The sequence below is a fragment of the Cololabis saira genome, chromosome 21 (assembly GCF_033807715.1).
Source record: "Cololabis saira isolate AMF1-May2022 chromosome 21, fColSai1.1, whole genome shotgun sequence".
Taxonomy (NCBI): Eukaryota; Metazoa; Chordata; class Actinopteri; order Beloniformes; family Belonidae; genus Cololabis; species Cololabis saira.
This window is the reverse complement of record NC_084607.1, coordinates 28,737,740-28,752,444: the sequence shown is the minus strand read 5'-3', so window position 1 is coordinate 28,752,444 and position 14,705 is coordinate 28,737,740. Positions and strand designations below refer to the sequence as shown.

At 39.0% G+C, this 14,705-nt stretch overlaps 2 protein-coding genes across 2 annotated transcripts in view; one reads left to right on the top strand and one right to left on the bottom strand.

Moving 5' to 3' along the window:
* Positions 1–5,359, bottom strand: part of LOC133422717 (glutamate receptor ionotropic, NMDA 2B-like) — a 153,962-nt gene extending 148,603 nt beyond the window's left edge. Inside the window, exon 1 of the mRNA XM_061712766.1 lies at positions 5,155–5,359. The gene's annotated coding sequence lies outside the window, so the exon portion shown is untranslated. The remainder of the gene's footprint in view (positions 1–5,154) is intronic.
* A 3,957-nt stretch (positions 5,360–9,316) lies between these two features.
* On the top strand, positions 9,317–12,985 carry fmc1 (formation of mitochondrial complex V assembly factor 1 homolog). The gene is made up of 2 exons (XM_061711268.1): positions 9,317–9,470; positions 12,260–12,985. The coding sequence occupies exons 1-2, from the start codon at positions 9,342–9,344 to the stop codon at positions 12,461–12,463; spliced, it is 333 nt and encodes a 110-aa protein (XP_061567252.1). The 5' UTR covers positions 9,317–9,341; the 3' UTR covers positions 12,464–12,985.
* The last annotated feature ends 1,720 nt before the right edge of the window (positions 12,986–14,705 follow it).

Here is a 14,705-nt window from a genome sequence, read left to right as displayed (position 1 = left end):
TCTACAGCGAAGGCCATCTCTGTTTTATAAAGAAGAAAAAAATGCTCGTCCTTAATCTGTTTAATTGCGTTTCAGCAAGAAAAACTCAACCTAATATATCAAACAATATATTTCTCCAAAATGTACCGTAGTACTACAATCTCTCTTCCTGCATCTCCAAGAACCACACAACTCATATATCAACAACACTCCAAACGTAAGTCCATATAAAAAGAGTCTGGGACACACTTTAGGTAAACAAATGGTTAAGTGGAATATGCTAATGAATTATAAACAAGTCTCTGCAGGGGCAACAGATTGTACTTTTCATATTTAATAGATTGATGGACCTCACACAAACTGAGACAACGTGTACAGGCAGCAACATGTAATCACCAATAACGACAGTCCTCACGTGTACATGCGCCACCTCAGCGATGACATGTGAAATAAAAGGCTGAGTTTACAGTAGATTAAAACAGAAGGTTTACGGTGCCCACTCGCCGCTTGCCTTGTCTTTTTTTAAGTTCATCCTAATCTTGTAAAGAGGCCTAAATGCATTTCCGTGCACTCTGTGTACATCACTTCTCATGGACAGCGTCTCTGTCGATACAAGTCCTCTTAATCAGCTCAGATGAATTATTGAATAGCCTTTTTATATCAGATCATGACCCATATTCTGCTAGCTTGAAGTGAATATACAGCCAATAAAATCGAGATGTACTTTTTAAGTCGTCCCACATAGGCTCCCTTGCTCACTCTGTAATGGGCGAGCGGGATTCAGACGCACACACTGCAGGATGTTACGAGCTTCAGATGGAGCTCCGCGGACTGATCCACTCATTTATAACAGGATGATGGATGGGGTCGTATTGCAGCACTGCACATAATGTGAACCCGAGGCATTAGGTTTAAACTCGCTCCACACGTTGGCTTTTATAAGCCTGAGACATCTTTGCACGCTGAAGGTCCCGGTGCACGCAGGAACATGCGGCAGGGCTTTGTGATTCTGTGATCCTTTGAGGACGTAGGGTGAAAATTTGCAGAATAAAAAAGAAAAATGTGTAATAGAGGGTGACTGCTGGTTTCATTAAGGCGGATGTACTGCTCAGAGCCACACTCAAGAGTTGCTTTGTTGTCTCATTAAGTAGTTCATGGGTAGAGAGAGACAGAGAAAGAATCTGTAGGAAGAGGGGATGGGATTATGAATCTCCTTCGCCCCTGCTGTCTCCTCTCCTGGCCTGTTTATCAAAGATGACTGCAAACGCAGTGCATGTGAAATCTCTTAAGCTCTGTTTAGAGACATTTGGCAGACTTTTTAATTCATACGCTTCTGGCATTAATCTGTTTTCAAAACTGAAAATTGCTTGAAATATGTCCTACTGCCCCATTCATTAAAATACCACTGATTTATTGTTCAGTCAAATTGTTATTCAATTAGACAGAATGCAAAGTGAGTAAAACATTAACTGCAGTGTCACATTTGGCAGAAACAATGTAAAGTAAGATATATTCTTGTCTCTAACAAGAGTGCTCATGATTACTACCCTGATCCAGAAGTTGATAAAAAAAAAGATAGAAATGGATCACAAATCACTTCTTCAATGTAACTCTTCTAATGCTCTCTCTACCTCTGAGAAATCCTCTGCATTCTCTATGAAACACCAGTCAAATCAGATAAACTGCCCTTTCTCCATCTAAGTGGGACATAGCATTCACAACAGCGTCCATTTTGCCTCTGCCTTGCTCCATCGCGTATTTTTTTAAAACAGCACAGCGAAGAGTGTGTTGCAGGTGTTGATAAAAACTGCGGAGGATTATTTCTGTGATCATTACAGCAAAAAGACGGCAGCGATCCTCGTGTCAGAGGCAGAGTGTGCGAGCGAGACGTCCATTTTGCAGCCTGGAAGCTGTGACAGCTCTGACAGACTACCTGAGCTTAAGTGCCCATCTGTGGATAGTCTACGGGGGTCACATGGCTGGGTAATAGACCCGGGTCAGGAGAGCAGGTTTCAGGTGGGTTTTAGCAGGTCTGACACCATAACCTTGATTTAACACAGTGGAGACACTCACACACACACACCAACGCCACATAGATGATTGTTACTGTAAGTTAGTCAGAGATACGAGGTCAGTCACTGTTGCACTCATGACAGATAGATTGACAAATGATCTGTGTGTGTGTGTGTGTGTGTGTGTGTGTGTGTGTGTGTGTGTGTGTGTGTGTGTGTGTGTGTGTGTGTGTGTGTGTGTGTGTGTGTGTGTGTGTGTGTGTGTGTGCCTTAGTGAAAAAATGAGTGTTAATGTGTGCTTTTCTGCAGATGTAAACATATGCAGAGCACTTGAACGCCCTTTTCTGTATGAAATAAAATATACTACAATTCTTGTTCAGTTAACAACTGATAAAAATAACTTCTCTGCAAAATAAGCAGTGTAGCGTTTGTCTTCATTTAGATTCATTCATTGATCTACGAACATCCTTTACACACTAACACACACTCCCATTTTTTTAACCCAGTATGACCTGATGAAACCCATTCCTTCTTTGTTTCACTATTTTAGATTCTGATACAGGCAGCAAAAGGGTGAAGTCAGCGATTTACCGCAGAGTGCAAGTATTTTCTCTAAACGTAGCCTCAGGTCTGAATGGGTTAAATAAAAGTGGAGTCACCAGGTAATGTGACTGATAGAAGTGGCTGCTCCACTGAATGGTTGTGCAAAGGGACTGAAGAACGGAGAACTGAAATTTGACTTGTTTTTTCTCACTATTATCATGTTATTTTGTATAAATATATATATTTGTCTCTGTGGCTTGGTGATGGATGACTATGGTGTACCCCATATGCGGCCCAGTGACAGCAGGTATAGACTCCAGCAGCCCCCTGAACCCTGAACAGGATGATGTTACAGAAAATGACATGAATGTTTAGAATAACAAAAAGCAGAGTTGCAGGTATATATATGTCTGTATGCATGTATGCATGTATGTATGTATGTATGTATGTATGTATGTATGTATGTATGTATGTATGTATGTATGTATGTATGTATGTATGTATGTATGTATGTATGTATGTATGTATGTATGTATGTATGTATGCGTGTGCGTGCGTGCGTGCGCGTGTGTATGTACATATATACTGTATGAAGAATAGATTGAGGTAGAGTGTGAGAGCTGATTCTGATATGTGGTAATCCGCCAGCAAACGTATTATACACATAGACATCCATGACGGGCCTGAACACCCACACACATGCAGAAATACTGCCTTTATGAAGAAGAATTACACTTTACATGAATATCTACATTCATTATTTATCACTTACAACATGCAACAGCAATAGGATGAGCAGATTTAAAGCAACATACTCACCTATATAACTCTTAACACTGAGACATTATAAATTTGACCACTTTAGTGGATGGAGAAATTAGATTCACTGCTACTACATCAGCTAATTGACAAAGATGCTGCTTGAGTCTGTAATCCGCGATAGTGAAATCCCATTAAGATTCAATAGCCGAGAAAGAAATATTGAAATTGGCTTCAGTCCATTAAAAGTGTCACACGAAAAAAAGAAGAATAAAAAGAAGAGGTCCAGAATTTAGAGCAGTTTTTGGTTACTGTTAATTATTTTTTGTCTTTTGGACTCTAATCCAGGGTTTAAAGGGTAATTCCACTGGAAAATATCTACATCCAGAGAGCCTTTATCGTGGTAACGGGAGCTCATGCGTCCATCTTCCCATTATCTTCATGTTAAGAAGAGGAGCAGCATTAAATCTCCTTCAGGGGGGAAAAAAGGAAATATAAAAAAGGAGATGGACAAGGAGATGAGCTATGAGGTTTTCTTTACTTTGCTGTGCATCTGTCTACCGCTGTGCCTCTCTGTAGCTTACATGCCACACACATGCACACAAACCTCCAATTATTCACTTACTTTGCCATTAGCCAAATAGTTTGAAGCCCCATGGCTTCCACATTTTTAACTAAAACATAACAAACTTATAATCTTCCCCTTGTATTTCAATTTATGTCAAATTGTCAAGTTGTTGAATTTCAAGCTAACAAAATCAAAAAGGAAAATAAGTAACAAGTTCTCTGTTGTAAGCCATCAATGATGGGTGAATGGTAGGACATGATTTTATTTTTTAATAAAAAAAGACAAACATTCAAAAAGAATGACCACAAATAAATCAATTAGTGGGTCAATGCAGAAGGGGTGAAAATGTTGATGCAATGGAGAGACAAAAGATGTGAAGTGACTTGATTAAAGTAGGTGAGTATGAAGCCAAAAAGTTCAAATTGTGGCAGAGGAAAAACAAGGATTGGAGAAAAAAAAAAGAAAATTCCTCAAGATGATAAAGCCAGCTTTTTCTAGTCCATTCTCTTTGAGTGCTTGTGTTTGTCTGTCTGTGGGATGAGAGCCGGTGGAGAAAGATACCAGACAGAGAGAGGGAGGAGAAAGAGGGAGGAGAGAGGAAAAGAGGGCAGCAAAATCGGTCGCAGAGAGCTCTATAAACACAGATGACACCTCAACAGAACGGACAAGTGCTGGTTTTGAAATACTCTCTGTGGCGGCGGCGCACGAAGCCGCTCAGGAATTAAGCCTCTGCTTTAGTTTGACCTTCACCTGATCAAAAACTGGAGCACACCTCGATATGTTATTTCCTCTGACAAGCAGAGGAAGAGTTTGAGTGCCTCTCCGTGTGTGTGGCGGCAAACAGAAAAGGACAGACATGTGAAGAGGAAATCATGTGATGAAGGTGCATCTCTGCTTTAATGGAAGAACGGACTTTTGTGCAACAACATTTAACAAAAATGAAGTTCACTGATGATGACTGGAGAAGGTGCTTGCTTGATGAGTCACGGTGGTCTTAGTGGAGGAGAACGAAAAGAAAAATTGAGTCAGAAAACACAGATGGAAGAGAAAGAGTGACGTGAGCAGGACATGGCATGAAGCAATAATTAACTGAGAGCTGGATTGGAGGAGAGCCATGATCATACCAGAGCTAGGCCAAGTGAGTGTGTGTACGTGTATGTGTGTGTGTGTGTGTGTTTGTCTATGTGTGTGTGTGTGTGTGTCAATGCGTGCAACAAACGGAAAAAAACACCTTGCATACACAGAAAAGAAACAAAGACTTTGAGACAGACACTAAACACTAAATAGACCTACCTATGATTAGAATTAAGAATCAGCCAAAAAAAGATGCATGTGATGGTTGGAGGAAAAAAGAGAAAGGGGGGGAATAGGAAAAGGTACAAAAGTGAAAAAGGCATAAATAGAAAACACAAGCAAGCCAATTAAAATAACTCTATAAGAGCTGTTTAAAGCAAAGAAATAAAAACATTAATGGAGTCAAAAAGAAAAAGTGGTCAAAGTTACGGGTGGACAGTGACTGAAGTAGAGGGGAGGAGGAGGAGGGAGCAGTGGAGGGAGGAGGGCGCGTGGGCTGCACAGGGATAGAAAAGGCTGGAAGTGAGAGCAATGGAGAGGGAAGGAAGAATGGAAGAAGGGGCGAAAAGGAGGATAAATGGGGGAGGAAAAATCCCCCTCCTCTGTCTTTCTTTTTCTCTGTCTCTCTGCTTCTCTCTCTCTCCTTGTCTGGCTCATAAATAGAAGAAATTGTTGACCAGATAAATGGCAAAATATATGAGAAGACAGAGGACCGAAAGAGCAAGCAAATGAAAAGGTAAAGCACCTCCGAGCAGCGCAATGAGAAAAAAAAAGAACAAAAAACGAAAGATAAAAGCAAATACTCCAGTGGCCTCCGTTGTCTCCAGTCTAAAAGTGGAAGGGGGGATTGGCTGTTGCCAGTTGTTCCCCTTCCCCGGCTTCCTTCTGCTGGCTTCTCTCTCTCCAGCCAAAAGAGACTTCCCATCCAGATGACAAAAAGCAGGCACAGATCTCCTCAGTTCTTTTTTCTTAACTCTGGTCACATATCACGCCCCACTCACACAGGTTAGACACTGTTGCAGTAGCAAGGAACAGTATTACCAGCTTTGCTCAGTGGGAGGAAAAAAAGGCATTAGGGGGGCCGCTGCTAGTCAAGCACTGCCTACCTCATGAGGAAAGATACTGAGCTGGAATTGCTCTGTCTCCCCTCTCCCGCCCATCCCTGCAAAAAGATGGGAGGTGGGCCCACTCGCTGCATTAGTATTCATTGAAAGAGTGTGTGAGAGAGAGCGGGAGAGAAAGAGAGAGAGAGAGATATGGAGAAGGTGGAAGAGCGGAGGAGGGGGGCCCTCCAACAAATGTCGAGGAACCAAACTGGTGCGAAACTAATAAGAGACTGGCTCCCCCTAGAGTCAATCATCAATACACAAGCTGGAATACCTGAAATCTCTGGATGTCCATGAAACATCCACACATATGATGACCAGACGTGTAAAAAACCTGACATCTAAACACATTTACGGACTCATTTATGCAGAGTCAGATCCAATGCAATGATAAGGGTGATTTTTGTTTGCAGAAGAAATCAGTGTTCGGTGTGACAGGTCAGATTTACAGACCGCTCTGCTTTTCTCTTCGAGGAGTCAGTCATCTCTGTGTGATGAAGCACTTATGTATATAAGCACTTCTACACTCCTTGTTCTGCATTATGTTTGGCAGCCATAAAAGACTTCTGATTAACGTCTGTGTTGTGAAAACTAAATGATTGTCTTCTCTGCATTTTTATTCCCTGAGCCAAACTCACTGTTGCCATGGTGATAAATGCATCCCCACACTACTGATGGCTTGTGAAATTTCACCGTTACAGGTTTTATTGTATATTTTGGTCTTTTTTTGTGTGACTTTACATCAACTTTAAATCAGGTTTAATGTCTTTGTAAAGTACTGTGCAACATCTTGTTGTTGAATTGTGCTGTAAAAATAAATGTGCCTTGCCTTATATGGACCAAATTACAGCTTTTTTTGTTCTCCATTGTGCAACCGGCTTATACATCTCTGTTAACGCTTCTATTTATAGTAAACAGGAGAAGAAGCAGAGGCAAACAGGAGTTGTAAGCAGATCCAATCACAAATCTTCATAGTATGAGCTGTTTATTAAACAGTAATTCCTTTAATCACACCAAATGTGATTTAGCGTGAAAAGCTGGGTGTGTTACCAAAACTGTAAATATTCCTGCCTGGCAGCTCCATCTCAGGCATCTTTCTACCTATGTATTATACATGTATCCCTCCTCCTTATGTGTCCAAACTATCTCAATTTACCCTCTCTTATTTTATCCCCAAGACACCCAACCCTGACGGTCCCTTTGATGCTCTTGTTCCTGTTTCTATCCATCCTTTTCACCCTTTCAAGACAATCCTAACGTCTTCACGCTCACCGCCTCCAGCTTTGCTTTCTGTCTCTTGGTCAGTGGTGCCGCCTCACTGCCGTCTTGTAAGATCCCTCCAGACACTCTTCTACACCCACTCCACCCTGCCTTAACTCTATTCTTCGCCTATTTTCCACACTCTTTACCCATGCAGGCTTTGTTCGTTTTTTTTTTTCTTCATTATAAAGTGGACAGATAGTCTATAGTGGACAGCCTTTCATTGAAGCTGAAGGTGGGAACCATGTGATTGCAGCTCACAAACCAATCACTGCACCTTCTCTCCATTGGACCAATGAGAACAAGCAGTTCTACACTAGTATTGTAAAGCTTACAGCACTCTTCGCCAGACCTTTCACCCAGTTTAAGACATCAGTGATAACACAGTAAGAAATGAGTGAGAAGAAAAGACCCCTGGGCACAGATGTGTAAATGTTCCAGCATTTGTCCACCAAAGGATAAGGATAAGGATAAGCCAGAATTATCCATTATCCATTATCCATTATTTATGGTTACTTGAACATTCTTACGTTTTGTAATTCTATTACCTTTCTGTGGTTATTGTGCATTTTTATTTTGGTCAATTTTTTTATTATTATATCATATTTTTTTAAAGGTTTTAGTCATTTTTGCCTTTTTTTGAGTCAGTTCTGTGCAGAATTTATTTTATGTCTCAATTATATTTTATAGATCTTGGACCTTCTTGACTATTTGAACCACAAAGTCCTGTACCCAACAGACGCATGGATGGATCCATTAAGGACTATTTATGATTCCGCGTTACGCCGTACCCTAGGCGTAGGCTCTGCGTCGATTTAACGTGGAACCATAATTTAGGCTTTAATAACCTTGTGTATGGAGGTAGATTTGTGTCTTAATTATTCAATCAAAAAAAAGATTGCTTCAATCAAAAAATATATTTTCAATTAAAAAAAATGTCACTTCAATCAAAAAAAAATTTTTCAATCAAAGAAAAAAAAGTGTATATTTGAGACTCAAAAAAATGCATTTTCTTTACCTTTGATTGGAAATGTTGAGTTTGTGAAGTTTGTTTTGTTTGAAGCAACTTTTTTGATTGAAGTAGTGTTGTTTTGTGTTTGGGCCATATTATGGGTAGGACATTTGTGTCTTTATCATTTAATCAAAAAATAAGTTGCTTAAAAAAATATATATATTTTCAATAAAAAAAAATCTCTTCAATTAAAAATAATGTTCAAAACAAGAAAAAAAGTGTTTGAATGCAAAAACATATTTGAAACCCAAAACATTGCATTTGAACACTTTTTTTGGATTGAAAATGTTTGATAGAAGTGAAGTTTTTTTTGTTTGAAGCAACTTTTTTGATTGAAATAGTGTTGTTTTGTGTTTGGGCCATATTGTGGGTAGGACATTTGTGTCTCTATTATTCAATCCCAAAAACGTTGCTTCAATCAAAAAAATATTTTTATTCAAACAAAGAAATATGAATAAAAAATAAAGAAATCGAGTTTATCTCATTAATAACTCGTGGCCACGCATTAATAACTCGTGGCGAGATAATTAATGCGTGGCCACGCATTATTTTATTTTTTTCAAATGTCACATGTTATTACTACACTCGCCATGACAATACTCTTGCTCTTTAATATAAATTGACTATAATTACCGTTATTAATGATGAATAACCATCCCACCAAGGAAGTTGCATCCACGAAGTCCAGACAGTAGTAAATCCATCCACGAGTAAAATAATGCGTGGCCACGCATTGATTATCTCGTGGCCACGAGTTATTATTTTATTTTTTTCAAATGTCACCAGAGGGGCTCCGTAGAAAAAAGTTTTGAAGTCATTTTTTTTTATTGATTGAAGTGAAAAAAGTTTTGAAGCCTTTTTTTTATTGAATAATTAAGACACAAATCTACCTCCATACACGCGCTGCCTGGCTGGTACAGACTCTCGGTGATCTGGGTGCGACAGCGCCCCCCAGTGGTCGTGACGCAGGTCGATCCACTTCTCCGTGCTGGATTGGTAATGCCTGGCTCGCCGATCCCCCTTCAGACATGGCGGCGCTGTCATCTCCATTAACGGTGTGCAGAGGGATATTAAAAGAATTACGTCTAATACAAGGACCGAGTTACAAGCAGTCTCCGGCTTTTAACTATGTTATGGATCAGTTTCGCAAGAATAAGGTGAGTTTACCTCACAGTGAATGCCTACAAATAGCCTCACACTGCTAGTGTTAGCTTTCCACACAACTCTTCTTTACTCGTGTTTTCCTTGTTAAATGCGCAAATCATTTGAACCTAAACGATTTACAGGTCTCGCTTCAGATCAAATACACACACTGACTTTGAAAAGTGGTTGTTGTGAACGCTTGTGTTGTTTACCAGCTCTTTTTAAGGGCAAGGTTACCTGCAGAAGGGCATGCTACATTAGCCTCCAGCATGTGTTGTTGATGTTTTAATTGAACCACAGCTGAACCGCAGCACCACATGTGCTTCACTTTCTCTCATCATTATAAGTCAGTTTTGATTGTTCTTCGGCAGCCATGCTAATATGAACAAAACCTGAATAAATTAACAAAACCATTCAGATAATACCCAGTTCCTTCTTAAATTTGATCTGAAATGGTCGGAAAAGCTTCAGTGAACTGTATTTATCCGCGGCGTGTTATTACTATGGTTACCGTTATGTCTCTTTATATTAGTATACAGGACTGTCTCAGAAAATTAGAATATTGTGATTTTCTGTAATGGAATTACAAAAACAAAAATGTCATACATTCTGGATTCATTACAAATCAACTGAAATATTGCAAGCATTTTATTATTTTAATATTGCTGATCATGGCTACAGCTTAAGAAAACTAAAATATCTCAAAAAATTTGAATATTGTGGGAATCTTAATCTTAAACTGTAAGCCATAATCAGCAATATTAAAATAATAAAAGGCTTGCAATATTTCAGTTGATTTGTAATGAATCCAGAATGTATGACATTTTTGTTTTTTTAATTGCATTACAGAAAATAAAGAACTTTATCACAATATTCAAATTTTATGAGACAGTCCTGTATGTGGGTCAAAGACGTATAAGGCCTCATTTGGGGCGACCGTAATTTATCTCAAAATTAATAGATTTCCATAACAAAATGTATATTTTAATAAGTATCAGTAATTAAATTAACTTTTCAAGAAAGATAGACACATGTTTCCTTTCATTTTTTAAAAAGCATTTTTTTTTTTTTTTTTCCTTCCTCATTTTTTTTTATCCCATTTTTTTCCCCCATTTTTACCACCCCGTGCTTCTACCTAAGTGACAGTCCTGGGCATTGCCATCCTCTACCAACCAGAAAAAACCATTAAAAAACATTTTTAAATACATTCTATCCATAATGGCAGGGTCACCCTCTTACTTACTCTAAAATTCATAAAACTGATTTAAAATGTGTACAAGGTGTATCCACTTATGCATGCTATACCAATAATTCATATTTGAACCAAAACTGATAGACATTCAATTTTGAATTTGATACAGAATTGCCATTTGTTGGTTACCCCACATGACAGGTGGTCACCCCACATGATGCTTTCAAGTTTAATCAAATATAACAGGCTAACAGTTAGCTATATGATCTAAGCTAGCTACTTCTCACCACATATCACTAACAAATTTACCTTCAAAATATAGATTTGCAAATAAAACGAATTATTTACAGTTTTAGGGTGGTCACCCCACATGATATCAAAATGTGACGTATACACTGCAGCAGTTGGAAAGAGGATTTATTTGTAAAGGAGAGAGAGACTACTGACCTGCAGGTTGTCTCTCTGGGACCCTCATGGAGTAACTGGCTGATGCAACATCCTCTTTGAGATGATTGTCAATATAAAAGTCCCTCAATTGTATTTTTTTCATGGTCACCCCAGATGATAATTCAGACAATGAACATATTCGGACAAGATTAGTTTGTGTATTATGATTGAAATGTGTGTACAAATGTTCCATAACTTTATCAATAAATCTAAAACAAGTTTGAAAGTATGCCCAATAGGGCAAGCATTATTTTTAAATTGTTTTAATGTGATTTAAAACCAGTTGTCCAAACAGAAGTCAAGGCCGGACGGTCACCCCACATGATGTTTTCACACTTCAGATGGCAGAAAATGACCAATAACCAACATGTTTAAATAAAATAAGAGTGGGCACATGTAGAAGGAACGTATTAGACATACATGTTATATTTTTTATTCATTTTTATGTTTATTATTAGGTAAAAAGTTCCATCGGACAGAAAAAGTAAGCGTCACGTCTTTGACCCATGTGTATTTTGAATGTTAGACATTTTTATTATTCAAAATGTATTGTAATAGGGAATACATTGTTTTTGTTTATTTTAACTGTTACATTCAAATTTAGAGACGGTGATTCTTCAGAAATAATTAACATTTTTTTTGTAATCAACTGAGTTAATTTCATTCACAAATCCATTTACCATTAGTCTACTAAAGAGCCTAATCTGTATCTCTCAAGGACAGCCCTGTTTTTAGTTCCAATTCTCCCTCTGCTCCTCCATTAAACTTGTGTAATTAAGCAATCTGTCTGTGTGTCCATGCAAGTGTTTGTGTATATCTTTTTGGGCAGATAAGCTTAATGCTTTGCTTGTTTATGCTTGGGAGAGCGTGGCTCGCCACGGTTGCAGGATGCATGTGTAGTCACTGAAGCAAAACGGCTCCAAGGAACTCTTGCTGTCATTTTATATTTGTTCCAGTTTTTAATATATCCCAAGATATATTAATCTGAATTTAATGCTCTCTATAGATATACAAGTGTGTATACATATTTATATGTACACACACAAACAGAAAAACTTGGTTTGGTGGCATTTTTCTTTATGGTGATTGGTTTGTTTAAAAATGAAAATGAAATGAACGTACAGTGTCATGGCTCATTCTTGTCTGTATTTCTCCCCATCACAGGTAACAGCAGAAAGATACTGCCGTGCCCAACAGGAGGCGCACCATGCCTCGCAAGCATACCTGTGTTTGTTGGCGTCCACCAGGAACCACATGGCCCTTCACAACCTTTACCACGCCAAGGGAGAGCGCAGCCCCGAACAAGTGGCCGGCCTCGTGGGGCTCAGGTTGCCCCAGCAGCCAGGAGGAAAAGGCTGGGAGAAGTGACAGCATTAGACTGTCCAGCAGTGGGAGAAAATCTTAAAAACTCTCCAGAAATGACTTGGGTGTTACCTCGTACAGTTGAGCTCGTATGATTTAGATGTTATAATGGAGAAATATTTGATGGGTCTGGAGATGCTGGAGATTGTACCACTATGGACTGAAGGACCCCGACTTTTCCTTGTTCTGTTGATTCTTTAGGGTGGAGGAAGCGTTAGTATACTGCGATACTGTTCATATACCCCGCTCTACCGCTTATGTTTTTGTGTCATTAGAGCTTAAAAGCAACAATGCAAAATGATTATTACATGAAAGTATGAGTCTCAGTTAAAGTGTTTTTGATGAATGTGTTTTCATATGAGCAAATAAAAGAAAGGAAAACCCTGTCTATGAATCTAACAGGTATTTAAATTGATGTATAAAGCGAGTTAATGCTCGACGGACATAATTTCTAATCAGTTGTAAGGCTATAAGAATATTTCACGTGCTGAATGTGAAATCATGAATAAAAAGATTATTGTGACATGACGGTTGTGACAGTATCTTTCACTGTTACTTTTTAAAGGTTATGTACACTATTGCTGATTTAACTAGCTGTCCACTTTGCTGGATGGGGATATATTTACTTCTGTTGCATAATTTCTGCTTTCAAGAACCATTTCAAGAGCCATGTTGTGAAATAGACAATTTGGGGATTTCTTCTGCTGATATAAGCGAGGTCTTGTTAATGGCTTAATGTGGATGTTAGATTTTGTGTCTATATATACATATACAGTTCAGACCAAAAGTTTGGACACACTCCTCCATTTGTTTGAATGAGAAGGTGTGTCCAAACTTTTGGTCTGTACTGTATATATATGTATATGTGTCACCTTTTTTTTCCCCATGCTGCTATTTAACTTCTGTTGTAGGATAGATACCTTTTCCAATTCAAAATGAATATGTTTTGCAACAAATAAATATTTGATTTACACATATTTCCAGCTGTTGTGGAAACAGGACTGTGTACTACGCAGGTTACTTTCGTGTTTTCAGCTGGTGGTTTATTATCATACTGCAGTTATACTAAGGTGTGGGATGTTTCAAACCTTTTGGAAAACAGTAAACAAAACTGATATGACTGATGTACCTTTGCCAGCTTCTTTTGATTGATATCTTAGGATCACATAGGGATAATCACAGGCTATATTGCTGCAACCCATCGTTCTTTTGCATATGAAAATAGAAAAAGAGTCGACAAGGTGCTCGTTAGGGTGTGACCGCTGTAAAATGGTGCTCTTGGATCGGACCCGGGAGACAATGTGGAAAAATAGAAACTAAAGATCCAGGCACTCGAGACAAGGTGGATTAAAAGATAAAAAAGCCTTTATTAGAAGAGGGCTGCCAACATGCCCACAATGCCCACAATTAAAATGTTGCTATATGGTTCACCTGTTTTCGCCATGATGAGTGATTATTTTCACCTGTGCTCATTACCACACCTGTGGTTATTTATACGGGTTCCTTTCCTCTGTATTGCTTTTGCCCTGATGAAGGCCAGATAGGCCGAAACATGTTGGCATGGCAGCCGTCTTCTAATAAAGGCTTTTTTTTAAATCTTTTAATCCACCTCATCTCGAGTGCCTGGATCTTTAGCTTCTATTGTTATTTTGCATATATTTGATCAGTTATATTTGATATATTTGATCACCTTTTGCTTCACAGCAATCCTCTGTTGCCTCCATCCTCTCTCCACAGCTTCCTCGTACACCTTTTCCAGCACTTCCACTTTCCCCCCTCCCTTAATTCTGCCCTGCTTGCTTACCCTTAGTTGCTGTGCTTTGGTGACTAACATTGCCCTCAGTGTGGATTAAAATAGACTGAGCCTAAAGCAAAGCAACCCAGTGAGCGTGAAACCGTGCTTGCATGTCCAAACTAACAGGGACACACAGCTAGGGAAACAAAGTCCCATGCATAATAATAACACATTTGTACTGAAGCAGGATGTGCTTGTGTTTATCCACGTTGCACCATCGTGGAACAGACCGCCATGACAAAGAAAATGAGGGAGAAAATTCCCTAAAGAGCAGAGTGTCACTGAAGGTTACTCCACTTTTTGTGGAAAGACTTGGATGACGCCACTAGTTCCAACATCATGACATTAGTCATGCAAGTACGTGCGTCCTTTTAATCACAATTACCTGGTGTTGCTTTAGTTGGACGCCAGGGAACAAACAAAGATGGGAGGAGGGCGGACGCTCTCCCATCG